Raw genomic sequence first — 25,015 nt, forward strand, 5'->3', positions numbered from 1 at the left:
CGGACTATGAACTTATTCGAGTAATGAAAGCATATTCCGTACCAAGTATGAGGGTGAAGCAAATGAAATAGATGAACAATTTTTTATTTATTCAGGTTTTTTTCTTTATTATAAATTCCTTAAACAAAACTTACAAGAAACTTATTACATCGATAAATGAAAGCAATAATGACAACGAATTTTAGGAACACGCGAGTTGAACTCTAGCAGGTTAAATGAAAAGAGAAAGTTTTTATTTCTTCACAGCTTTCTCGGTTTTTTCATTCTTTTTGGTTTCGTTGGGTGTTTCCTGGATAGCCGGCTTTCCAGTATGTTCAATTTTGATCGATCTCTCATTTTCCAGCTTCGGAACATCTTTACGAGGTGCAGTGATACTGAGAACACCATCGGATGACAGTGTTGAGGTGACTTGCTCAACATCGCATTGTTCTGGAATCATATATTTTCGCACAAACTGACGGGATATCCATCCGTGCTCGTCCTGTTTTTCCTCGTGCTTAGCTTCAACAGTCACAAATTTGTCCACCACCTTGACGTTTATTTCTTCAGGCTTGAATTGTTGGACATCCAAAATCACCTGCAAAAATCAACCAAAATTCTCATTAGATATTGAATAGTTTCATAATAACGAGTTTGCAAACACAAACTCGATTTACTATCAATTTGGATGACATTGGACAAAGAAATTAAGTGGGAAAAACTCGGAAATAAATTGGATTGCGAATTCACCACAAATAATAGTAGTTTTATCATCACAAAGCGGAATTTTTCTAACAAAAATTACTGAATACTATCACTTTTGACTAGATTAAACTTTAATCTCAATTTATTTTTTGTATTACTGCATGGAATTACATACCTGAAACTTGTCCTTGTCAGCTTTAACGGTCGAAGTACCGGTATTGCTGCTTTTCGCCAAGTCGTTCATGCGTTGACGCAGGTACAGAAGAGGATGCCGAGCATTTGAGCGATCACGAGATGGCAAAAGAACAAGATTGTCGAGAACTTGCGGACTCAATAGTTGTTCAGGTCTCAGGGCCAATCCAAAATCTTGATCGAAGATTCTGTGAGGGCGATCCAGATCTTCCCACCAGTCGGAGAACAGCAATGGTACGAGAGACATTGTTGGTTTTGTTTATTAGTTAACTTTTCGAAGACAGAATTTAAGATTCGAAGTGGAGTTTTAATAAGCAATTCTTCGGTCAGATTCAAATATTCGTCGTAATTCGTTTTATATAGACTTTGTAGATGTTTAAAAGTTTTGACGAAGCGTGAGAAATAGGTTTAAGCTCTAGGCTTAGACTTCGATGTGTCACTCTTAACGTTTGTTCGTATACTGATGCCGGTATGGAACGAACGCTGCGCTTATATAGCGACGAGCCGGCCGGCGTGGAACTTTCGAGATTATTCGCGATCTGAACAAACGAAACTGAAAGGAATACAACGCCACGAATGGAAAAAACTGGCACTTATTCAAAGGCTGATGTTGATCCCTTATTTAAAACTTAACTGCCACAATTTAAATCTTCGAGATTCTCCCCTCTGTCACATTTGAACGAATTTTAAACGGGTTAGGTTTGGTTACTTTGATATAGCAAAAGCAGCAAACGCAACGGTAGAAATTTCAACTAGAAATTTCTTCGACGCGTCCGACACTCCTCTGCTGCTGCGTTTCTTTTATTTACTTATCTTATACTATAGTGATTTGATCAGCTTATTGTTAGAACAGTTTCATTATAATTAAAAATTAAATAATTATTTCAATTTTTCTAATATTCCTAAAAAAGAAATAAAACATTGCTTCTGAAATGGTGTTGAACCATCGAGAATTTTACAATGCGTTCTGTAATTTACTAGAAATTTCGAAAGTTCATAGATTCAGAAAAATCTCGAATTTTCCATCGATCTTTAAAAAAAATTGCTGTTGCTGTTGAAATATTCTCCATGAAGCGAGATATTTCTACTTTTATTTTTTAAATAGTTTACCAAACCCAAGACATCGCCATATAAATTTAATTCTCGTATAATGTCAGAGCCGATTCTTATAACTGCGCATTGAAAACAAACTGCGTATTAGCCCTCGCTAGTTTAGGAGCGGTCGAGAACATTCGTCGTTTTTCTATCGACTGCTTGTAGTGCTTGTTGGGTTATGGCGGTGATGCTTCAGTCGAGTCGATCGAACTGTTCAGTATAGTATGTATATGCCGTATGCCCTGTAGCGAAAAGTATGAATAAGCGAGCGATGCGAGAAGAGACAGCCGTATATTTTCTATCAGCTGTTATTATTAACCATGCAGGTTCGTTATCCTCCTGGCTCTGTCTCCGACGATGATGAGACACACCTCTTTTTTGCATGCATGAGTTGACCGTTTTTTCTCGAAGCTTGATTCACAGTTGATATTTTTGTAAAGTCAACAGCGTCGTCATGACAATACGCAACGATGAAAAATTCTGTGACGAATCAACAACATTTTGAATTCATTCCAAAAGCCAGTTCATTATATAAACAGAACTCGAAATTTCTAGAATTCCCCAGGGATTTCTATATTCCAGATAATTCAGTTGGTTCTAGAAATTTCTCAAAATATCCGTCAATTTCGATCCAACGTTAACATGAATAATTATTGTTTTTTTTACTGCGGCGCATTCGAACTCGAGTGTTAATTAATTCATCACGACTGCAATTTTATTGTTTCGTGCATAATATTATGGCATCCGCAAAAAGTTGAACATACACCTGAGATTTCAAGATGATATTTATTTTATTTTCTTTTTAATCGTAAATACAATTAGTTCTTTTATTATTATATATAATATGCCAATTTCATCGCTTGAACACTTAATACGAGGCGCCCCGGCGCCTGTCGTGTAAAACCTGTTCAATATAACGGTTGACGCAACGAACAGCTGATCAATGCTTTCTCGCAGAGACATGAATGAGCGAGAACTAGGATAGAAAATAATAAAAATAGAATCTGAGTTATTCACTAGAACGGAGACCAACCTAGAATAAACAACATGGCTGACAATTTTATACCAATTGTAGCGCCATCGATTGTTCTTGATATGTTGCTGTGTTATAAAAGCTGTTTCCTCGTGTTATTTGAACGGGAAATAGAAAATGTCGATGAGCAACCCCTAAATGTTAATATCCGGGCTCGGGTTTTTTCATTATATACGTTAATGCAACTAGTGAATATAAAAGATTTAAAAAAAAAAAAAAATTGATTTTTTTATCACCCTAATTCACGCGTGTGTCTGGAAACCTTCGAGAATCTTCCAGAGCATTCACGATGCGAGGTATCCAAAACATATGAAGACCATCCCACTCACTTTTTTTATCAGCACTCACCAAACAGTGAAATTTCGATCAAATTTTTACGTCAAGTTTTTTTTTTTTTTTTTTTTTATCGTTTCGCTTACAACGTTATCGGGAAGAATGTCTCTGATAAAACGAGGCGGGAGCACAACAAAAAAAGTACAAGATAAATGTGTTTAAGTACTCAAAGCACTGAAAATTTTCATCATCATTTGCTCAATTAATTGTAATAATGAGAATACAAGAGAAAAATGTTTCGACTTCACCGGATCATGTACATCCATAAAAGGGTATTTGTATGTGTGTGTCTGTACGTAACGAAAGTGTAGAACGGCTGAGTTTCCCCTAAATGCCCTTGACGTTGATTTTTTTACCGCGCTGCTGTTGACTCATATGTGGAGCCCTCTGTTGTGGATGGTTGCGACTAAATTCTTCGACATGACCTGCTTCGGGCGATTTCGAGTTTTGTTTGTCGAAAACAGCTGGCTCGCCGGTGTATTGGATTTTTATGAATTTCTCAGTGTCTGCGAGAGATTTTCTCTTTGGGGCTGTAATCGTGAGAATTCCATCGGACGATAGGAATGATTCGATCTGTTCGGTGTCGTAATAAGGTGGCACGTTGTATTTTCGTGTAAATTGTCTTGAAATCCAGCCGTGTTCGTCCTCCTTTTCTTCGTGTTTGGCATCGACAACGACGACGCTCTTTTCGATCAATTTAACGACTATTTCATCGAGACCAAACTGTTTGACGTCCAAATTTATGACGAACTTATCTCGGTCGGTATTGTTATGGCCGCCGCCTTTGTTGTTATTCGCAAGCTTTCGTGCTAGCGCGTGATGAAAGGGATGATGGCGTCTTCGCATACGACGAAAAAACGGATAACCGAGATTCTCAGCGTGACGGTTCATCGCAACGGCACGTTGCGATGAAATTTCCTCTGGATCAGCCGGTAAACCGAAATGTTGATCAAGCAGACTGTGAGGACGATCAAGGTCCTCCCACCAATCCGAATACAGCATCGGTATCAGAGACATTGTTCGACAAAACACGATCACACTTGTATCAATAATTAACCTCGATACTTTTTATTGAAATTCAGTGAAAAATGCTCCCCGTCGCTGTGATCCAATCTTTGAATAAAAAAAATTCGTGTTTACGCTAAATCTGTACCCTCGTTTCCGAAAGGCTGTTAGGTGACTGTAGTCTTGAGTACTTCGGCGTCGAAAAATATCTCTTTATAAAAGCATCCCGAGTAAAAGTATGAGTCTGCACGTTCACGTATGTGTGCAGTCTTGGAAGTTTGAATCTACTACGACTGACTCTCCCCGTAAAAGTGGGGAGGAAATATAAATGACAGCACAGCAACCGGCTTTCTATGTATAGCAGTAACTCCCCTGTAGAAAATATCCTCGCCGGCGAAGCGAGTTTGGCAGAGCGGTGTGTGTACACACATACATATATGCCCGTACAAAACAAAACTCAACGGTCTTTTTTTTTTTTTTGAAGAATCTTTGTCGTCAGCCTGAGGTCTGTTCATGAAATAAACACGCCCTATGAAATTACATATTCGCTAAATAGCAACCATTTTGAACCGTATTTTGTTACACGAATTGAAAAGCTTGAGCTCACTTTCAGTAGAACAAAGGATCGGTGTAATCTTAACATCATTAAATTACTCATTTTAATTTTTTTCAAATTTGATCTCGTGTATAACTGAAAAGAATGAAGAAAGGATGTGAAATTCGCATTGTTGCTCGCAGCACCGGAGAACAAGGTTAACTTTTGTTCAATAACGACATCGGATGAACACATTCGTGAATTTTTTCGACTTTTTTATTTTGCTATTACGAAGAAATAAAGAAAGACACAGACACTTGGGGTATTTTACGTTGTTTATAATTTTATTTTATTTTCGTCATATTACATACAAAGAAAGACAAGTTTCGACATCTTATGCTCGCTAAATCGATAATTTTTGTTTCTAATAAATGCAATGACATTGAATCTAAGATAGTGAGTCAACATGAATATAAGGTTTCGTCGAAATAGTGAAAAAAGCGTCAGCGAGGTATTATACGAAGATATTTAAAGTAGTATAATGTTAGGAAATAATCAGACTTTTATTTCTCGGCTTCTTTGGCAGCTTCCGAGTTTTTAACAGATTTGACTTCACCGTTTTCACGAACCGCTGGTTTTCCAGTGTGCTCGATTTTGATGGACCTCTCGTTGGTGACCTTGGGAAGTTCTTTGCGCGGTACCGTGATCGAGAGAACACCGTCGGATGAGAGTTTCGAGACGACCTGATCGATGTCGCACTGCTCGGGTACGATGTAGCGTCGTGAGAATTGTCGCGAGATCCACCCATGTTCGTCCTGCTTCTCTTCGTGTTTACCCTCGACCACGATCATCTTGTCGACCACTTTAACATCGATTTCCTCCGGTGCAAATTGTTGAACGTCCAGAGAAACTTGGAACGAATCTTTGTCAGCTTTCACGGTCGATACTCCGCCTTGGTCTTGACGCAACAAATCTGCCCAAGGTCGAATGTACATGCTTGTGGCCGGGCATCTCGATGTCAACCCCGACGTCGACCTTGGAGCCAGCAAACTCAAGTACGATGATGGGTGATGTCTTCGATGTGTATAAGTCGAATTGTCCGGATAGATTCCATGTCCAAAATGCTGGTCCAATAAACTGTGCGGATGTTCGAGATCTTCCCACCAGTTCGAGTACAACAACGGAATGAGAGACATGATGATTTTTCGATGTTTGGTTTTTCTTTGTAAATTCTTAAATTGTTTCGTCAACGACTTATCTTCTCGCTCACTCTTATTAGTTTTTGCTTTCGCAAATTCTGTCGAGATATTTCAATGCTCGCTCGTTCACGACTGATCGCTCCCGGCTTCGAGCAGCGTCTTTTGTCTCGGTGAGAGTGGCGCTAGTATCGTTTCCAGCCGGCCGGCGAAATTGCTAGAACCTTCTTCACGCTGCCAGAATTTTCGGTTGCTAGCCTATCGATTCACACGCGAAGCACACACACACGCACAAACACATAGCGACATAAAACGGTTTTCATTATTCCCTTGTTACGAACGACGTAAAAAATATTCTCAGCAGTGGAGACATCGAGTGCACGGTCGAATGTTCTAGATTAGTCTATTATTTTTGGCTCATCTTATCTAACTGTATATACAGATGTACACATACTTGAAACGTAGGGACAAAAATGGACAGAATTCCTTAAGTAAACAAGGAATCTCGTTTGAAAATACCGTGAGTGTTTTTCAATACACTCAATATAACAAAGTATTCGTACACTTTAGATAGAAAAATTTTTAGAATACTTTTTGCAGCCACTGCAAATAGTGCGTTTGAGAATAAGATTTTTCTCGAAATTTCTATAAATATTTAGATAACCGTCCTTATCTAAGATTATTCTAATAGTCAAATTTCAAGGTATGCGAATGATTTATAACTCCAGAAGCTTCGAAAACGATGAATTATTTCCATTTCGAAAATTTCTATATAAGGAAATGATATTTTTCGCAGAATCTTTGAAAATCGGTGAAAAATTTTTATCCCAAAAACCCTTCTCTATGCAGGCGGAACATTCCGGATTATTCGAGTCCCCACTTTTTCAGAGAAAACTACTTGGTAAATCATCGAACCTCGTGTAAATCGATTTGTTAAATATTATTATTTTCAAGCAGAGTTATCTTTTTTTTTATAAAATTCAATATCTCCTCGGAGAATTTTATACTTTTTATTAATTAATTGATGACACGAAGGAGAATAACTTTTTAGTACGTGGCAACGAAAATCCGGTTTAATTTCAATTACAAATCACATCGCAATGTTTTTTGAAGGAAAAACATAACCGTCAGATTTTCTTCTTCAGATATTGATTGCTATAAGAAAAAACGCACTGCGTAGAAGACTATCGTAAAATATAATGACACCGAAAGTTCTAGAAGGAGAAATATCGATTTTTCTGTTGAGATACCGTTTTTGAACGAGGACAAAAATCATTTAATTGAAATATTTTATTTATTTATTCGATAATATTTTTATTTTATCAATCACTCAAACGAAATTAAAGTATCATAGAATTCGTTCACTTGCAGCATCATAATTTGCGCTTCAAATTCACCGTTCGTGAGTAGAGCGCAAGCTCGAAATTTCGGGAACGTTACCGAAGGGAAAACACATTGTGTCTCTCTCATACACGTTCGCGTTGAGAGTGCGTTTCAGTACGCTAGCGCCATCGGTAGCGAGTGGCGGGAGCGTTACTATAAAAGCGCACCGGCCGGCTCGGAGCCTTCAGATAAGTTACAAAAATCGAAGTGAATATTACCACAAAGTGTACATTCTCAGTACGGTAAACGTACATCTATCAAAAAAACCAACGAAAAATCTTGTAAAGAAGTGTAAAATTTTCAAATGCGTTCAAGAATGAGTGTCGTACCGAAGTTATTTTCTCATTGGTGGGAGGCTCTCGAACGTCCGCATCGACTGATGGATCAACATTTTGGGTTAATGGTGAGACCCGAAGATCTCATGCCACCGTCATTCATCGAGCGCCGATTCCAACCGAATTATTATCGTCCTTGGGCCGAGCTCATGCGAGAAGCTGAAAAAGGTTGGTCGATGGTGAAAAACGACAAGGACAAATTTCACGTTGCCCTGGACGTCCAACAATTCAAACCCGAAGAGATTCAGGTTAAAGTCCAGGACAATTTCATCGTGGTCGAGGGCAAGCATGAGGAGAAACGGGACGATCATGGCATCGTGTCAAGACATTTCGTTCGAAAATACATGGTGCCCGAGCAGTGCGATCCTGAACAAACTACGTCGACTCTCTCCTCCGATGGTGTCCTTACGATCTCAGCTCCAAGAAAACCTGAATCTCTGGAAAGCAAACGTGTCAAACCCATACCGATTGAACACACCGGGAAACCAGCCATCGAAAACGAACAGGAGCAAGAACAAGAATCACACAAACTATCTGCCAAACAGTGAACTTACAAAATTTACTAACATTTTTCGCTAGTCCGCCATTGATTATCATTTTATCCATCAACATTTTTTTTCGTATATTATTTTCATTTCCTTACTCTTGTTACGTCATTAAAATTTTGTATGTTCCTACAAATTCCATATGTTGAACAAAATGGCTGTAAATGGTATATTTTAGTGTTGACAAAAATTTTGTATAAGTAAGTCCGTTATAATAAAAACAGAAAAAGAAATTGAAAAAAAAAAATATTGTGTTTTGTTTATTTACCCTATCCTACTATCACTTATCGTTATCGAGTTCAATTCAATCTTAAAACTAAATTTTTGACAGATCGTTTGATTATTTTCATCTCGGATTTTTAACACTACTACTTTACCTATATTTAAAAATGTTCAGATTGAAAATTGCAAAAATAACGTTAATTCCAAAGAGGCTTGAAGTTTCAATTCGAATTTTTAATTGCTGAAAAAATTGTCAGAACGTTTTCGTAGACCGCATTATTTGATGCGTAGATGAGCATTTTTTTAACCGCGCGCAGAATGGTTGCCCGGCCGGGAAAAAAATATGTCAGTTGGAAAATATTTTCAAATTTAGTTCGCTTTTTCAGTGTTAGACGTCGCGACTGTACAGACATGCGCGAATTCACGAGGTACCCGACCGGCGCATGCACACACACGTACACACGCATAAAAGTCCAGGGCCATGCAGACAGCCCGAAAATGTGCTTGTTACAATTTGTTTGACGCGCAAAATTATTTGGTTAACAATAGAAATACGTAAATTATCATGAAGATTTCGTGATGAAAAGGGAAAGAAAATATGTTTAAAGTAAAATAAAATGGTTGCTTAGCAAATGAAAAAATAATTGTGATTATTATACAAAGGATAAAAAATTGCATCCCAGCAGAATGGAAATCCAACACGGCGTAAGAAAATGCGTAAATGGTCAGTGCGTACCTCGTGCTGATGAAAAATGACACCCCTTATCCTTCTTGATCTTTCTGGCTTGGTTTTACTACCCCAGATTGAATAACTTTCAAGCACTCGTGTAAGTGCGAGAAAATATTATGAACTTGTGGGAAATTTTTACATTTTTTTTTTCAATTCTGTTTCATTCGAGTTGTCGTTGGACGAATGTATAATATGAAAATTTCAATTTTTATCCATTTGAAATTTTAAAATTAAATAATTTCATTCCATTTAAATATAGTTTTTGAAAACTTTTCATTTTATAAAATATATAGGTTGGAAGACTCCAAATTGTTATGGGTAATAGGAAAATTCGGCGAATGATTCACGAAAATTCGTAAGCGTAATGGAGAATGTGTCGAGATATTTCAATGATTCCAGAACATTCTTGCATGAAAAAGAGGGAAAAAAGTAAGTGCTTTTTTTTGAAGATTTGAATAAATAAATTCTTGAAAAAATAAGTGGAATCCATATGAGGTTGATTATTTTTCAAAAGTATTATAGGAGTAATTATAATAGCCCGTGAACGTGAAATCTTAGTTTGTATAAAAAACCGTTTGGACACGCGTGGACGGGAGACACACGATGAATTTCCTTCGATTTTTTTTCAATCGTAATATGATTATCGGAATAGTAGAAAGTTACAAAACTTCTCGATTACTTTGGATTGAAAAAAAAAAGAGAAAACTTCAAAAAACAATTGTCATACGGAGGGTGAAATACCGAGCATCGACAAAAGTAGTAACGAAAATAAAAATCCCGCGTAAACCGTTACACAGCTTCTAGAATATGCGCGATATTGTGCGAACATTCTGGATGTCTCGTGAAGCTGAGCGAAGCGCTCACCGCACAGCGCTGATGTAGCCGGCGAGTATATAAACTCGGAGGGCGGTGGCAGCGGCAATCAGTAAGAAAAAATAATCGCTCGAGTATACAACTCATATTACAGTGTTTACAAAACATTTTCTCTTCGCGTCTACGGTGAATAATAACTACAAGCATCATCATGTCGTTGATACCAATGCTGTTCTCAAACTGGTGGGATGAATTGGATCGTCCACATCGAATTTCTGACCAACATTTTGGACTGCCATTGTCGACGGATTTGATACGATCAGCGATTGCACCGGAGCCTGAAGTTCTCGTTATAAGACCAAGTGTAGGGCGACGTCTTCACCATTACCATCCGTATGAGAAAAGTTTGATGCATCGTCGTTCTGGCGGTACCTCAACTGTACGAGCCGACAAAGACAAATTTCTAGTTAGTCTTGACGTTCAACAATTCTCACCGGAGGAAGTGAGTGTCAAAGTCGTAGATCGTAACGTCATCATCGAGGGCAAACACGAGGAGAAACAAGACGAACATGGCTGGATATCTCGTCAATTCGTTCGCAAATATCTCGTGCCCGAACAGTGTGACATCGATCAACTGAAGTCGTCTCTCTCTTCGGATGGTGTCCTCAGTATCGAAGCTCCGAGGAAACATGATCCAAAGGATAAAAAGGAACGGGTTATTCAGATCGAGAATACCGGACAGCCGGCTATCCAAGATGGCGACGCACCGAAAACCGTTGAAACACAGAAGACTACTACCAGAGCCCAGGAAAAAGCGTCCAAAAATGTAAAGGCTGCGTAATTCATGAATGTTCCTTTACTTAGCATTCTAAGCGTCACCTGTTTTCATCTTTTTCATACGTTCCTTTTTTTTTTTTATCTTATTTGTCTCTTGTGTTCAATTTCCTTATCACATAAGTACCATTATATGAGAGAGAAGCTGAAAAGTCTAATTTTTCTAAGGAAAAAATTGCTTTTTTTTTCTAATGTAAGAGAAAAAGAATTCAAGACTGTAAAAACTGTACAAATTCCATCTTTTCACAGATAGAAATGTATCTTTGTCATCTGATGATATTACTGAATATTATTCCCAGCGTTCCCCATCTTCTGTAATACTATTTCATTTCGTCGTATTTTAAGTGAAAACTACATAAAATGTAAATTCTTGAATAATGTAAACATATAATAAAAATTGACTGTTTTTTTCACAATAAATGGATGAAATAAATTAAATCATTTTTCCATCCGTTTTTTCGTTTACTCAATCATTAAATGACCGTATTTATTCCAAGACAATTTGAGTGTTTTACTGGATAGAAGTTTGAAAAATTCTTTAAAAGTTTAGTCACGATTGTTTTATTTTATGGAATTTAAAAACGAAATTGTGTCAATAGCGTGTTGTATATACAGACCAATGTGCACGAAACACGAGATTGCGTGTTTTGTTTTTCGTAATAAATCGAAATAAGGAAAAAAAATTTCATTGACACGGTGTTGGTTAGTCGCAGGAGGAGCAACGGTCAGCAAATGCACGTGATGGATAATCTTGATGTTTTTGACGTTCGGTGTGACATGATACATACCCATGAGTGTAGAGATAGCATATGTCACGCGCTGGCATGAGTTGTTATGAGAGTTCATTTTCGTGTTGCTAGTCGGAGGAGGTTATGTTTCACGAGGTTTTCAAAATTTTTGATGCGTCTAGATATACGATTTCGTATAGGAATATTTAAATAATGGGTGAGCCCAAAAATTTTTATCGCGGTAACAACGAAAACCGTGTGTGGATAAATACGCGATTGTCATGAAAAGTCATCGTTCGTTTTTTCATTCTTCAATCATACGAATTTCTTGAAAAAGGAAAGACGTTCCTGGAATAGTGGTTATTCATGAGCTCGATACTGTCACCCGTCATCGGATCTTCACAATTTTATATTCCATTAAAAAATTACTGTTATCATGGAGAATTCTGGGAACTCGGTGGAAAATGATTATACTGAGATCGTCAGGTTGTTGACGAGGAAACAAAAATTTGCCTATGGCGTCGGTCATGTTCTCAATGACATTTGCGCATCCATGTGGTTCACCTATCTTATAGTTTATTTTCACTACGTCCTGGGCTTCAGTGCTGTTTTGTCGGGAGTAGTTTTATTCATTGGTCAAGTTGCAGATGCTCTTGCAACTCCCTTTGTTGGAATTCATTCGGATATAAATGACGACTTCTGGCTGTGTAAATATGGTAGACGAAAGACGTGGCATCTTTTGGGTAAGTTAATGTTATAAAATGTTTTTTGAATACTTTAAATAAGACATCAAAAATTTTCTAAAATCCAATTGTACTTCATGTATATATTTTAATGTTTTGTTACTTATAGGTACGGTCTGCGTCATCTTCTCCTTTCCATTTATTTTCTCACGATGCGCTGGTTGTGAAAATACTCATCATTGGGCCCAACTTTTTTACTATGCTGCCTTTGTCATTATTTTCCAATTTGGATGGGCTTCTGTACAGATATCCCACTTGTCACTCATACCAGATCTTACACCCACAAAACACGAAAGAATCGAACTCACGGCTATCAGGTACTATTGATTTTTCTTATTGATTATGACGCTGAATAAAAAATTAAGGAAATGAATCACGCTCTTGAGAAATACAGTAAATTGAGCATTATTATTTGGATCATTGATGTAACATTGGAATATTATTATTTCAGATACACATTCACAGTATTCTCGAATGTGCTTGTATACTGCATAACGTGGGGTATTTTACACATAACAAGCGATTCTCCCGACGTCCAAATAGGTCCCGCAGATGCACCAAAGTTTCAGACTATAATGCTGATAGGATTGTCTGTCGGTTTTGTAACGTCATTAGTTTTTCACTTGATGGTTCGAGAAGGACAGCCTGATGTGTCTTCGGGTAAGAAATTTACATCTTCTCTGGCCAAGAATTTTTTGTTATGAGAGCACATAAATCAGGATCAAAATTCCCTGATATAACGTTTTAGGCACTTATGTGAATTAAATCAAGTGAAAGAAGTAGAATTTACAATTAAAGTTGCTGTGTGAATTTTAAAACTAAAATTTGTAAAAATAAGCATACAATGTTTTTCGCAATAATGATGTCCACAAAAATCATAATAATTTTGACATTATTCAGGACATTCTCGAAGAACTACGAAAACAGCATCGGCTCTCTTGAAGGACATACAATTGTACAAAGTAGCTGGAGTCTACATGCCAACACGATTATTTTTAAACATATCGCAAATTTACGTACCGTTGTATCTTCACGAGAGCTTGCATCTGCCAGCCACGCGATTGGCTATTATACCATTAGCGATATTCATCAGTAGTTTCGTAACTTCCTTGATCATCGAAAGATTAAATACGAAACTGGGGAGAAAAATTTCCTACACGATCGGTGTCGTCCTCGGTGTCCTGGGATGTACATGGATTTGGTTTGGCAGCGGACAAAATTACACCACTTATGAGATATATCCTGTCTCGATTCTTTTAGGTATGCAATTTTTTAAATTTTGTTCCTTTATCATATCATCAATATTTAGTAAAATATGTCATGAAAGTTTGATTTTGAACTGTTTTAATTTCCATTTTTAATAAGTGATTAATTCAGTTATCGTTAACATAACTTTTTCATAGTTCCTCAGATTTTTATTCTATCAATTTACCAGAAATCAAAGCCACAATTCGGGGGGAAAGATATTCATATACCATATGGACTCTTGATAGTTGAATTGATCGATTTTTCATCAATCGTTCTTGGTTTTTCTTTCGATTGCCAATCTTCGTATAGCTTTTCGAAAATAAGTTTCGTGAATAGTTGCTTGATGTACGTTAAAAAATTGTTACTTCAGGAGCCAGCGGTGCAATAATGTTGGTCACGAGTCTCGGAACAACGTCGGACTTGATTGGCGAAAATACCGAAAGTGGAGCTTTTGTATATGGTGCTATGAGCTTCACCGACAAGCTTTCCAACGGATTGTTCGTCATGGCTATTCAATATATGTGAGATAAATTTCTTTCAATTTTATTTTTTAACCACGAATTTCTACGTTGTCTTTCTTTTATGGAGAATATTTGATTTTCATATAAAAAGTTATTTTCTTCATATTTTATTTTTTTAACGTCGTTGACTCTTTTCTGTTTGGTTTTTATTTCAGACGCTGCGACAAAAGCTGTCCCATGTATTACAGGGACATTCTGACTTTCGTTTGTGGTGGATCTGCCGTTTTTGGATTTTTCATGATGTTGCTGATAAAAGCCCAACCGACCGGAGATGGTAAATATTAAGCGATTCATTTTCATTCGTCAAAATCGTACGAATTGCCAACCCTTCAGCTGTACTCTGGTGCGAGCGTGCACCAACTGTAAAGTTTTTTTTCTACGAACTCCGTGTAAACTCAATATTGCGTTCGTTATTCGATAAAAAATTATCATCAAAAATGATTTCAATTTATATTTCGATTTGAAACTTTCGTTTTTATGATTTTGACTGTGAATGGTATTGTTGCTTCAGAATTCGCAGATTACAGAACGCTGGAAGGCGAGGAACAGTTCGCAACGATAAGTGAGGAGCCCATGAGAAATAACGAGGTCGCAAGTAACGCGAGCATTTCATCGCGGCAAGAGCTTTAAAAGAAACTTTTAGAGGCTAGTAATTTAACGCTCCGTCGAGCAGACTCGTGGTACTTAGCGCTCAAGTCGAATGACTGATAAAAAACAAAATGTTTTAACCAAGTCGCTGAAGTTTAACAGAAAAAAACTCCAAAATAAATTTATCAACAGTAAGTTCAATCGGTTGACCGACAATAAATCGTTGTAATATTAGCTAAGGAATTCCTCAAGCATTTCGAGCGAGGGAAAAAACATTTTTAAATTTATCATCCCTTTATAGCTAGTGGTGCCTTAACTTATTTCGTTTGATTTTTATTAATGAAGAAGAACAATGTCGCTGTGCGATAAAAAATGGAATACAATCATGATACTTTCGCGTAGTAAAGAATTTAACGAGATCTGATAAAATTTTATCGAATGATATTATGTAATAATACTTTATTTGTTTATACGTCAATATATCTGTATATAAAAGGAATTTAGAGGATTGAACAACGTTGGAATGCGCGTACTTATTTGACGGAAGGCTTTATCGAGGGCGAGTAATCCCGGCAAAGTATAAAATTACGGCATGGGTAATAACAGCGGCTAATCGGCCGAAAGGGTCGGACGGATAAGTTTTTATTTCTTTTTTTAATCTTTTTTCCATTCTTTGGATGATGATGGTGAAAGAGCGTGTCCGGTGGTACGGTGCCTGTCCCACCGAAGCACGGATGGCTTTCCATCACGCGATTCACTACCAGTCTCTGGTTACGTTCCGTTCACAGGCCAAAGTTCATCGTTTTACTTGCCACGAACTTTCCGAGCCAGCCCAGCCAACGGGACAAGAAGATTTCCTCGTTTTAGTTAACTCGAGTAAGCCAACCCACGAATATCTATACCGCAGGTGTGTTTGTGCACCAACCAAGGAAGACGGAGATCCGTGGAAATCGATTTACCACCACTCTTGCTCCTCCCAACTCGGGACTTTATATGTAGGGCCAACTAAACGCCTCGGGATCGCACTATGCGATCGGAACCCTAGCAATGAACAACTACTCTCGTCGTTATCGCCTCCCTTCCAACCCTGCCACGAACTTCACCAACACCGCACCCTCGACCATTTTGTCAAGACCGCGATTGCCGCTCAGAACTTACATGAAACCGAAAAATTCTTACAATCTTGCTAGTCTTGATCCCTCGGCTTTCTGTCGATCGAAACGATTCAAATCCAGGTAACATTTCATCAGTTTTTCTCATTTTTTTGCCACAAAAATTCACACGATTGGGCTTGAACGCAATCATTTATTTGATTTTTCAGGAAAATCAGTGGCTGCCAGAAGATCGACGTCGTCAAGAAAAAAACTCCGGACTACACGGAAAATGCGTACCGGGAAGCTGTTTCCAAACTCAAGTACTTGCTCGCCGAAACTTACGCACCGAGGCTGCTCACCGGGTAAAGTTTAATCGATTCATCCAGGATTAATGAAATAAATTAGTTTCACAAAGTGACAAATTAAAAGAACAAAATTGAGCAGTTGCACATTCTCTTGAACGATTGACGAATGTTACATTCAGGAAACCGTCCCGCGATCGTGTGATTTATCGGCGAAGCAATCTCCGAATCAACGAAACACCCGAAGATTCGGACGATCGTAGCGTCAGCGATTGTTCACGCGCCAAAGCTTTTCCCGGCAATCAATTCGAGGATGACAACGCGTGTTCAACGACCGAAAAGAATCGCCGGCTCGTCGCCACTTCTCAGAACTCCGTTGCATATCCTGCTCGTGATATCCAGTCTTCACCATCCGAATTGACCTCGTTCATAGCACGACAGGAAGAATATATCGAGCAGCTCGAACAAGAGTCACGATACTGCAAGGATGAGTTGAAAAATTTGTTGGAAAAAATTCGTGAGGTTTGTTGAACGGAACAGAAGATTTTTCTATCGAGAAAGAAATTGAAAAGTTGTCTATTTCTGGTATTTCGAAAAAGTTACTTTGAGCTGTAGAACTGAAAAAGTGAATGGATGAACTTGGGGCTGGGAGAATTCGGCGACGTCACTAGGCGTTGACTCGTTGTTTCTGGTAATCGATACGGTCCCATGGTTTCGGTGTTCCCTTTCGTCAGAGCATCTTGTTGCTTACAGGTAGTTGCGGAGAACGAGGCCTTGCACGACAAGAACAAAGCTGGTTTGTTGAAGTCGTTTTTACGAGAATACGATTCGTTCGAGGAAAACAAAAAGCCAGAAACGGAAAATCAAGGAACATTGGATAGCGGATCGAATTCAGGGAAAAAAGTGCGGATTCATCAGAGGCTGGAAGGTCCGAACATCGTTTTCGAGTCGCGGATAAGCGAGCTGGAGGCGCAATTGACGCAGGCGAGAATAGAATTGAAAAAAGCTCGGGAAGACAATGAAACGTATTCGAAGAGACTCGCTGAGAATAGTGGCAATCAAGCGAGTCCAGAATTTGTTGTGCAATTGGAAAACGCTTTACGCGAGAAACACGAGTTGAGCGTTAAGCTCGACGAAGCCTTGAGGAGTCTTCAGGCTATGCGCGATCGTGAAAATGAATCGACACAGCGAGCCAAAAGAGCCACGAATTTGGCGCAACAGTCGGATTTCGACAAATATCAAGCTGACGCAGAGATCCGACGCTTGAACGACGAGCTCGATAGGCAGAGAGAAAAATTGCGGGAAATAGCCCAGGAAACCAGCAGACGCGTTGCCGAGGAACGGCATCAAGTCGAACGGCGTTACAGCCAACAGGTCGAACAATTATCCGCCGATGTTGCCTCTCACTGGGACGCCGCGAGCAAATCTCAAATGGAAACGGAAAAGCAGCGTCGCGAGTTGCTCGATCTCAAGAGAGATCTCGGCCAAAAGCAAATGATGATCGATGACTTGAAAAAAGAACTTCAGAATAAAATTGGTACGTTTTGGTCGGACTGCAAATCATTTTTTATTTCATTTGACAAATTACTTTTGCTGCGAGTGATATTGGAAAAATATACTAACGCAATTGTTGCTGTATTTCTAGCAAATTTGCAGAGCGATCTCAATCAAGCTATTGCGGAAAAAGACGCCGCGGATCAAGAAATTGCAGCCGCTAAACTGACTGCTGAAAGAAGTGAAAGACACTTGCGTCAGGAACAAAGTCGTTGGCAGGCTGAAATCAATTCGTACAAGCAACGATTGGAAAGAGCGGATGCCGACATCGTTCACTGCCGGCGGGAGAATTTACGACTGTCCGAGCAAATTGCTTCCCTCGAGAAAGAGGTAAGTTTCTGCAACATGGGAATTTTGAATCCAATCGCTCTGAAACGTTTCCAAAAACCAAGCCTGTGCGTTGACAAATGATTTATTCATCCATCGACTGCAATGATTTCAGGTGAATATGACTAAATTGCTGAACCCACCGGAATCCCAACCACCGGTAGGAACTCCAAGGCCGGAAGGAGAAAAGGATTTAACGACAATGATAATGGACATTGAAACAAAACACGGTAACATGAAATCACAAAATTGCCTGTGTTAGGTATATTGTCTAAAAATTTTGACAATTATTCGATAGCTTGAGAAAGACGTATGTACATGTATAAAGAGAGAAATTGTGTGGGAAATCGGCATGCGTTGACTATATGCCTAGCATAAGCAGGACAAAAACAAACGAACAAAAAAACGAATAAAAAAAAATAGAGAGTAAAAACAAAACAAAAACAATCGGAAAATTAGTCAATTTATGATTTAAATTGGCTAATGAAAAACGAAACTTCTTAGCTGCTACAGTGACTGGTCTAGAAGACGTTCTGAGCAATCAGGCGAAGCTTGTCGCACGACTGACTGCCGAATGCCAATCTCTCACACATCGTTTGGAAGCTAACGACCGCACTCACAAGTATTACTCTCAAGTATTACTTACGAACGTCCACTCGGACGTTTAGATAGTTCGTTTTTTATAGTTTTCACAAATTCTCGCATCCACCTCCAATCGGTTATATTTTTTTCCATCCATGTGCCTACACTAAAATTGATTAATCGGTGCTTTCACTTCATGATCAAGTTTACACTCAAATCTTCAATGAAACATTTCATTAAATCGAATTTCTAATCCTGAATTCGCGAAACTCTCATCGAATTTATTTTCCGCCATCAATTCATGTGCAAATCGTTGGTTCAAATCCAGGCCAAATCTCTAGCTGTAGAATACATTTTGACAAATATTCATATCCCGGCCATTCTGTGTTGACAGAGAAACCTGTCGAAGAAGGCGAAGATTGTGGCGGGATCAACTCGACCACTACTCCTTCGAAAAAGAAACGCACCGTCAAAGTCGATCTCAAAGTTAAAGTAACACCGAAAAAGAAGTCTGTTAGCTCGAAATCCGTGACGATACCTCTATCAGCACAGTAATAGCTTGAATATGATGTTATGAGGGTACGAGAAAGAAAGAGATAAGAGAGGGATATAGAAAGATTCAAAAAGATAGAAAAACAATTATGTGCACGTCCACGTTAACATATTATACACATAAGTACGTTTAATTCACTCTGAAAGTTTAACCTCAAAATTTCACTCAAGTTCTTTAAAAACTTTCTTTTTTCTCCCAGGGAAGAGATGGCCAGCTTACAAAGCAACTTAGAGTATCTCTCAACCAAAATCCATGATACTTTAGAAAATAAGAAAGAAGGTACATACGATTTGCACAATTAATTCATTGGTAATACTCGCTTTTTAAAGCGAGTTTTTTTTAAATTTTTAAATTTTTAAGATTTTTAAATAAATTTATTTAAAAATTTTTAACGATAAATTCAAGCTTATTGGAATGAAATAATTGAGTTCATAGAATTGTGTTCTTAAAATTTTATTTATGAAAATGGATTTCCAGCTGAACATGCTGCCATCTTCGATAGGGAAAACACACAGCACAATAACGAGAATAATGCAAAAGATCCACAAGTTCCAGGCCCGAACGAATATCCGGACTCGGAATATCCTCAAATTTCGAATGATAATTCGAACAATACGCAAGTCGAAGGTTCGCAGAATTACATGGGCAACGAAGAAAAATACGAAGCCCAAGAATATCCTGTTGATAATGAAAATTATTCTACCGATTATAATGACCAAGGTTACGATCAATACGGTCAATACGATCCATCCATGTATCCGGAAAATTCGAACAACGAACCAACGGGCCAACAACCGGCTGAAGGAAATCTTCCTTATGAACAAAATCAACAGCAGTACGAAGATTACCCGACTGAAAGTTATACCGATAATACTCATCAACAGATTTCTTCAGCTGATAATCAACAAGAGTATGAACAATCGTCGGTTCCTACTGATTCGAATAATTCTCAAGGCTAGAGTCTCGTTTTAGTCCTCATCTTGTTAATCGTATATTTAAAATAGGTATCTTGATGATACATCATTTAATAATAAATAATGTATAGTATGTTATGAAAACACATTTGTGGTTAATAATAAATGATAAATTAAGAAATATTTTGATTTAACGTTTGTAGTATTTCGAGGTCCGAATTGTCAGCTCGAGATTTCATATTGTTTGTAAATTTGGTCGTATCGCATTGTCAATGGAGCCGTGCCATTGCAGCAGTTATTGGATTACACTGGGTTGCGTATTGAAGTTTACTGCTAATACTGTGAGTGCATGTGAAAACACGACGAGCACGAAATATACTCCATTTTCCCTTCATTTCGCGATCGAAATCTGCGCGGGGAGGCCACCATGAAAATAAGGACAATGTTTTGATAGAGAGCGCTACGTGTGTTGACGACGTGTAGAGCCCCAAAATCACTGGCGCTCCCTGTCGGAAATTTTCTGTTCCAATTGACGGTAAATGGAATAATGATAATGAATAAATGTCAAAGGCCAAGACCTTTGAACACAACATAACAAAGGAAGACATTTTTTATAAAGTTAGTGAAAATTATTTCAACCAAGTGGAAGAAACTGAGTGAATCAATACAAATTGAAGAAGAATTTTTGTCATTTATAATGAGATTGATACGTTAGAGATTTACGTCAGAATAATGTTATGACGAGGAATCAATCAAGCCCATCCCCACCCCATTCGACGTAGAAAATAAACTTCTGCATCAGCTGAAGATTGAAGATCATAGTGTTGACAACCATCATCCTGTATTGTTACACATCGTTTTTGTTTGACCATCATATATCGTGCTGGAATTCTTAAGATTGAAATTGTGAAAATATTCGTGAAAAAAATTGGAGAAACGCACCTTTTATGTAATGACAATTGTTCAAGGTAAATGTTGCAATATTTATTTTTATCTGTCGAGTCTTAATTATAAAGTTTCATTACGAAATTTGATAAACGTAGTTTGCTATAGTTTGTTTATATGTCGTATTATTACGTCGATCGAAGCAATTTTGTCTTTTCTGCAACCAAGATTCTTATCAGCAGATTCATCAAGCACTGTCACGTCTGACTGCCCAATAACGTCCATGGATAATGTTAAAAAAAGAAGTTCAGAAACAATATTGAATGCTGATAATTTAGTTATGTCCACATGCTTATCAGAAGATGCGTTAAGCACCGTTGGGTCTGACGCTAATAAAAGTGATGTCAAAAGAAAGAGAAAAAGAGGCAAACGAGGAGGTAGAAAAAATAAGAAAAAAAATGACGAACCGGAACCTCTGGACGAAATTATCAGACTCCTGCGCTCCGAGGGCTTCAGCATCACACCTCCTGCTAACAAGCAATGCACTACCAAACTGGAAAGCCCTGTAAAAACGCCAAACGATTCCAAAATGTTAGAAGCTCTAAGAAATATTATGAAGTCGCACAGTGCTGGAATAGAGAAAATTCAAAAATTGAAGAAAAAATTAGCAAAAGAAACAGAAAAAAAATTATTAGCTGAAAAAAGAATACAAAAGATAAAGGATCTTATGTTAAAAATAAGAAAGAGAATGCAGAAAAATACTTCAAAATGTTCAAAGACAGATCAACCGGTGGCAGATAAAAAAAAAGATAAAGAAAATTTGAAGAAGAAGAGGACACGCAAAAGTGAAAGTTTGTTAGGAGTAAAGAAAAGAGAAGATGAAGAAATATTGACTGAGAAAAAGAAGAAAAACAGCACAAAGTTGGCAAAAAATGATAATAAAGAAAAGGATGATAATTCTGAAGGGGATTCTAAGGAAAAATCGACTTTCCCCAAATACATAAAGAAAAAAGAAATACTGGAGTTGATGGAAAACCAAGATCGAGAAAATCCCACTTACGTCAAGGGTTACATAAGAATAAATCCTAAAAATAATCAGCTCGCTTATATCAGCATCGACAAAGAAATTGATATTCTTGTATCGGGAATACAAAATAGAAATCGAGCACTGGAAGGAGATTTAGTTGCAGCAATTATAAATCCTGAAGATGATTGGACTCACCATGAGAGTGGAGAGATACAAAAAACAGCAACGGTAATGTGCATTTTGGAGAAAATCCATCCAAGGAAAATTGCTGGTACTTTGGATATACATAAGGGCAGACTAAGATTAACATCTAGGGACATGAGAGTTCCCATCTTGTTCATTCTTCTCAAGAATGTCCCAAAAGAAGTACAAGAGTCGCCCGAAGATTACGTCAATACACTCTTTGTAGCTGCTATCAGCGAGTGGCATAAACCTCATAAGTGTCATGGGTAAGAAAAACTTGAATATATATTAGATAAGTAAGTCGAAACCATCTCCAAGAGAGCATTTAAAAATGATTCACTTTAATTTTACTTTCAACAATTAATTTAGAATAATTGAGAGCATTATGGGCGATGTTGGCGATCTGGAAGGAGAGACTACGGCCATATTACTTACAAATGGATTGGATGTAAAGCCCTATGACGAAAAATTACTAGAAGGATTACCAAGCAACGATTACGTACCTACAGCCGAAGATCTCGAAGGACGCGAAGATTGGAGAAACGAGTGTGTCTTTACAATTGATCCGGCTACAGCTGTTGATCTTGACGATGCAGTGTCCTGTAAAAAATTGCCGAATGGCAATTTCGAAGTAAGATTTTCCATGATATTTATTATGACGGAATATTTTTATCTTCTCATGATAATTCAGTTCAACAAGATTTTTTTTCAATTTTATTGTGTACATTCATTCACGTAGACCTAATTCTCATTATTGTTCAAAAATGAAAACATTAGGCATTATAACAAAAATATTTTGTAACAAATGACGGTGTATGTAACTATAATCGATGTTTGTTTAAGGTCGGTGTTCACATATCAGACGTGACTCATTACTTGAAGGCATTCTCGCCATTGGACGAGGAAGTGTCGAAACGAGCAACGACCGTGTATCTCGTTAACACAGTTTATCACATGTTACCAAAATTATTATGCAACGTATGCAGTCTTTTGCCTGGTAAAGAGAAGCTCTCATTTTCTGTTGTTTGGGAGATGACACCGGAAGCCAAAGTAGTAAAGCACCGTTTCGCAAAGAGTGTGATAAAATCATGTTATCAGATGTCGTACGAGCAGGCACAGACGATAATCGACGAATCAACGGGAGAATGGACCGCGCTAGATTTGATGGATCTCGAGGCCGACGGACCGTCGAATGATATTCGCGAAGTAGTAAATCATCTTTATAAATTGTCGACTCAATTGAGAGAGAGAAGATTCGCTGACGGTGCGATGAGCATTAATCAGCCGAAGCTGCAAATATTGCTGGACCAAGAAACCCGAATACCGATCTCGTATCGCATCGAGGAACGACAAGAGAGCAACAGATTGATCGAAGAATTTATGCTACTCGCGAATATGACTGTAGCGAAACATTTGTACGAGAATATGGGAGACACTGCTTTTCTACGGAGTCATGGTGAACCTCTGGATCGCACTTTGAAGCGTACAACCGAAGATCTAGCACGTTTGGGCGTTATATTAAACATCGAATCAGCAGCGAGCTTACAAGCGAGTTTGGTGCGTCACGAGCAAACTGGATTGGAAGAAAACGGCGATGAATTTATAACTAACTGCCGAATGATGGTTATCAATTCCCTCGTTGCTCAATCGATGCCGGTAATAACATCGTTCTGGATCAATGATTGAATTTTTTTTCTACTTCTACGTGATAGAACATGATTTATACATTAAATAATGATTATCATTTCACAGCGTGCAAATTATTTGTGTGCCGGAAAGATAGAAAAGGAAGAGGATTTGAAACATTTTGCGTTGAATGTTCCATTCTATACACATTTCACCTCACCCATTAGAAGATACGCTGACATCGTGGTTCATCGATTACTCGAATCTTCGTTGTCGAATACGCCAATGCCGGACGCATGGTCGGCCGATTTATGTGCTGAGTAATGAATTTATATTTTTCAATCATTAACTGATATTAAAATGTCAGAGCGTCTAATAATTATTTTTCTTTTTATCCACGTTAATAGGATTGCAACTAATTGCAATAGAAAAAAGTACAGTGCAAAAATAGCTCAAGAGAAGAGCAACGAATTGTACTTCATGGATCTACTTTCGAGGAAAGGTCCTACGGAAACTGTGGCTATAGTTATGACAGTTCAACAGCGATGTATGTACGTTATACTTTGCCATGTTGGGATAACAATCAAGATGAGTTATTTGGACTTGAAGGATGATGCTGAATACGAATACAACAAGGAACTCTCCGTTCCTACGGTCATCATCAAATGGAAAAACCCAAATTTCAATCAAACGATCAATGTTTTCAGTATTATCAAGCTACGAGTTGAGAAACATCCGAAAAATTATTCAATACGAGGTGTTCTCCTGCCAACTCAACTCGATGATTCAACTGATTGTGTATAATTATTACAAATTTCATTGTCAATTAAGGGTTTCATTTTTTTCTTCTTTACAAATTAAATACGCGTGTTTGCATTTCTTGATTATAAACTTGCTTAGTAATAAGCAACATTTCTTTTAAAGCAATACAAAATAAATGACATGAATATTTTCCTCTCTTTCTTAATTAGAATACCTACGACGAGACCTCGCGCGATGCGTGTAAATTTTTTTTCCACTTGCTTCTATGTTACGCGTACGCGAGTATTTATCATTTCGACGAAATTGTCTATCTCGTTTCATAAACGTGCTTGCTTTTATTTCTTCAAATTTATTTGTAAGACGAAGATTTCCAATATTTTTGCCCCTCCCAACTCAAACGACTCCATCATTGTTAAACAGTTGACAATTTGTCTCGTACTGAA

General features: G+C 37.9%; 8 protein-coding genes across 11 annotated transcripts; 5 read left to right on the plus strand and 3 right to left on the minus strand.

Annotated features, from left to right (window-relative positions):
* Positions 1-79: 79 nt before the first annotated feature.
* Positions 80-1,358, minus strand: LOC122413227 (protein lethal(2)essential for life-like). The gene is made up of 2 exons (XM_043423422.1): positions 860-1,358; positions 80-577 (listed from the first exon to the last, which is right to left on the minus strand). Exons 1-2 carry the CDS (start codon positions 1,121-1,123, stop codon positions 233-235), a joined length of 609 nt encoding a protein of 202 aa, XP_043279357.1. The 5' UTR covers positions 1,124-1,358; the 3' UTR covers positions 80-232.
* A 1,380-nt stretch (positions 1,359-2,738) lies between these two features.
* On the minus strand, positions 2,739-4,619 carry LOC122413223 (protein lethal(2)essential for life-like). Its single transcript, XM_043423419.1, has one exon. The coding sequence runs from the start codon at positions 4,352-4,354 to the stop codon at positions 3,665-3,667; it is 690 nt and encodes a 229-aa protein (XP_043279354.1). The 5' UTR covers positions 4,355-4,619; the 3' UTR covers positions 2,739-3,664.
* A 583-nt stretch (positions 4,620-5,202) lies between these two features.
* Positions 5,203-6,226, minus strand: LOC122413224 (protein lethal(2)essential for life-like). The gene has a single exon (XM_043423420.1). The coding sequence runs from the start codon at positions 6,071-6,073 to the stop codon at positions 5,441-5,443; it is 633 nt and encodes a 210-aa protein (XP_043279355.1). The 5' UTR covers positions 6,074-6,226; the 3' UTR covers positions 5,203-5,440.
* A 1,401-nt stretch (positions 6,227-7,627) lies between these two features.
* On the plus strand, positions 7,628-8,583 carry LOC122413228 (protein lethal(2)essential for life-like). The gene has a single exon (XM_043423423.1). The coding sequence runs from the start codon at positions 7,761-7,763 to the stop codon at positions 8,337-8,339; it is 579 nt and encodes a 192-aa protein (XP_043279358.1). The 5' UTR covers positions 7,628-7,760; the 3' UTR covers positions 8,340-8,583.
* A 1,609-nt stretch (positions 8,584-10,192) lies between these two features.
* Positions 10,193-11,373, plus strand: LOC122413226 (protein lethal(2)essential for life-like). Its single transcript, XM_043423421.1, has one exon. The coding sequence runs from the start codon at positions 10,313-10,315 to the stop codon at positions 10,940-10,942; it is 630 nt and encodes a 209-aa protein (XP_043279356.1). The 5' UTR covers positions 10,193-10,312; the 3' UTR covers positions 10,943-11,373.
* A 136-nt stretch (positions 11,374-11,509) lies between these two features.
* Positions 11,510-15,276, plus strand: LOC122413221 (major facilitator superfamily domain-containing protein 12-like). The gene is made up of 7 exons (XM_043423415.1): positions 11,510-12,406; positions 12,516-12,723; positions 12,858-13,066; positions 13,307-13,666; positions 14,025-14,175; positions 14,331-14,449; positions 14,687-15,276. The coding sequence occupies exons 1-7, from the start codon at positions 12,100-12,102 to the stop codon at positions 14,803-14,805; spliced, it is 1,473 nt and encodes a 490-aa protein (XP_043279350.1). The 5' UTR covers positions 11,510-12,099; the 3' UTR covers positions 14,806-15,276.
* A 118-nt stretch (positions 15,277-15,394) lies between these two features.
* LOC122413220 (serologically defined colon cancer antigen 8 homolog) lies at positions 15,395-20,272 on the plus strand. Of its 3 annotated transcripts, none has more exons than XR_006261528.1 (10): positions 15,395-15,998; positions 16,085-16,219; positions 16,342-16,681; positions 16,913-17,696; positions 17,805-18,043; positions 18,156-18,270; positions 18,545-18,662; positions 19,017-19,298; positions 19,375-19,454; positions 19,653-19,708. XR_006261528.1 is itself a non-coding variant. In XM_043423414.1 (10 exons), exons 2-10 carry the CDS (start codon positions 15,811-15,813, stop codon positions 20,132-20,134), a joined length of 2,481 nt encoding a protein of 826 aa, XP_043279349.1. In that variant the 5' UTR covers positions 15,395-15,639; positions 15,763-15,810; the 3' UTR covers positions 20,135-20,272. The 3 variants fall into 3 exon arrangements, 1 of the variants encoding a protein (XP_043279349.1); XM_043423414.1 differs by lacking the exon at positions 19,017-19,298 and having other exon boundaries at positions 15,395-15,639; positions 15,763-15,998; positions 19,653-20,272; XR_006261529.1 differs by lacking the exon at positions 18,545-18,662.
* A 359-nt stretch (positions 20,273-20,631) lies between these two features.
* LOC122413219 (DIS3-like exonuclease 2) lies at positions 20,632-24,762 on the plus strand. 2 transcript variants are annotated; one of them, XM_043423410.1, is made up of 6 exons: positions 20,632-21,057; positions 21,214-22,450; positions 22,554-22,815; positions 23,028-23,840; positions 23,937-24,130; positions 24,218-24,762. In XM_043423410.1, the coding sequence occupies exons 1-6, from the start codon at positions 21,042-21,044 to the stop codon at positions 24,612-24,614; spliced, it is 2,919 nt and encodes a 972-aa protein (XP_043279345.1). In that variant the 5' UTR covers positions 20,632-21,041; the 3' UTR covers positions 24,615-24,762. The 2 variants fall into 2 exon arrangements, with proteins under 2 accessions (XP_043279345.1, XP_043279346.1); XM_043423411.1 differs by having other exon boundaries at positions 21,217-22,450.
* The last annotated feature ends 253 nt before the right edge of the window (positions 24,763-25,015 follow it).

Source organism: Venturia canescens, chromosome 7 (assembly GCF_019457755.1).
Source record: "Venturia canescens isolate UGA chromosome 7, ASM1945775v1, whole genome shotgun sequence".
Lineage (NCBI taxonomy): Eukaryota > Metazoa > Arthropoda > Insecta > Hymenoptera > Ichneumonidae > Venturia > Venturia canescens.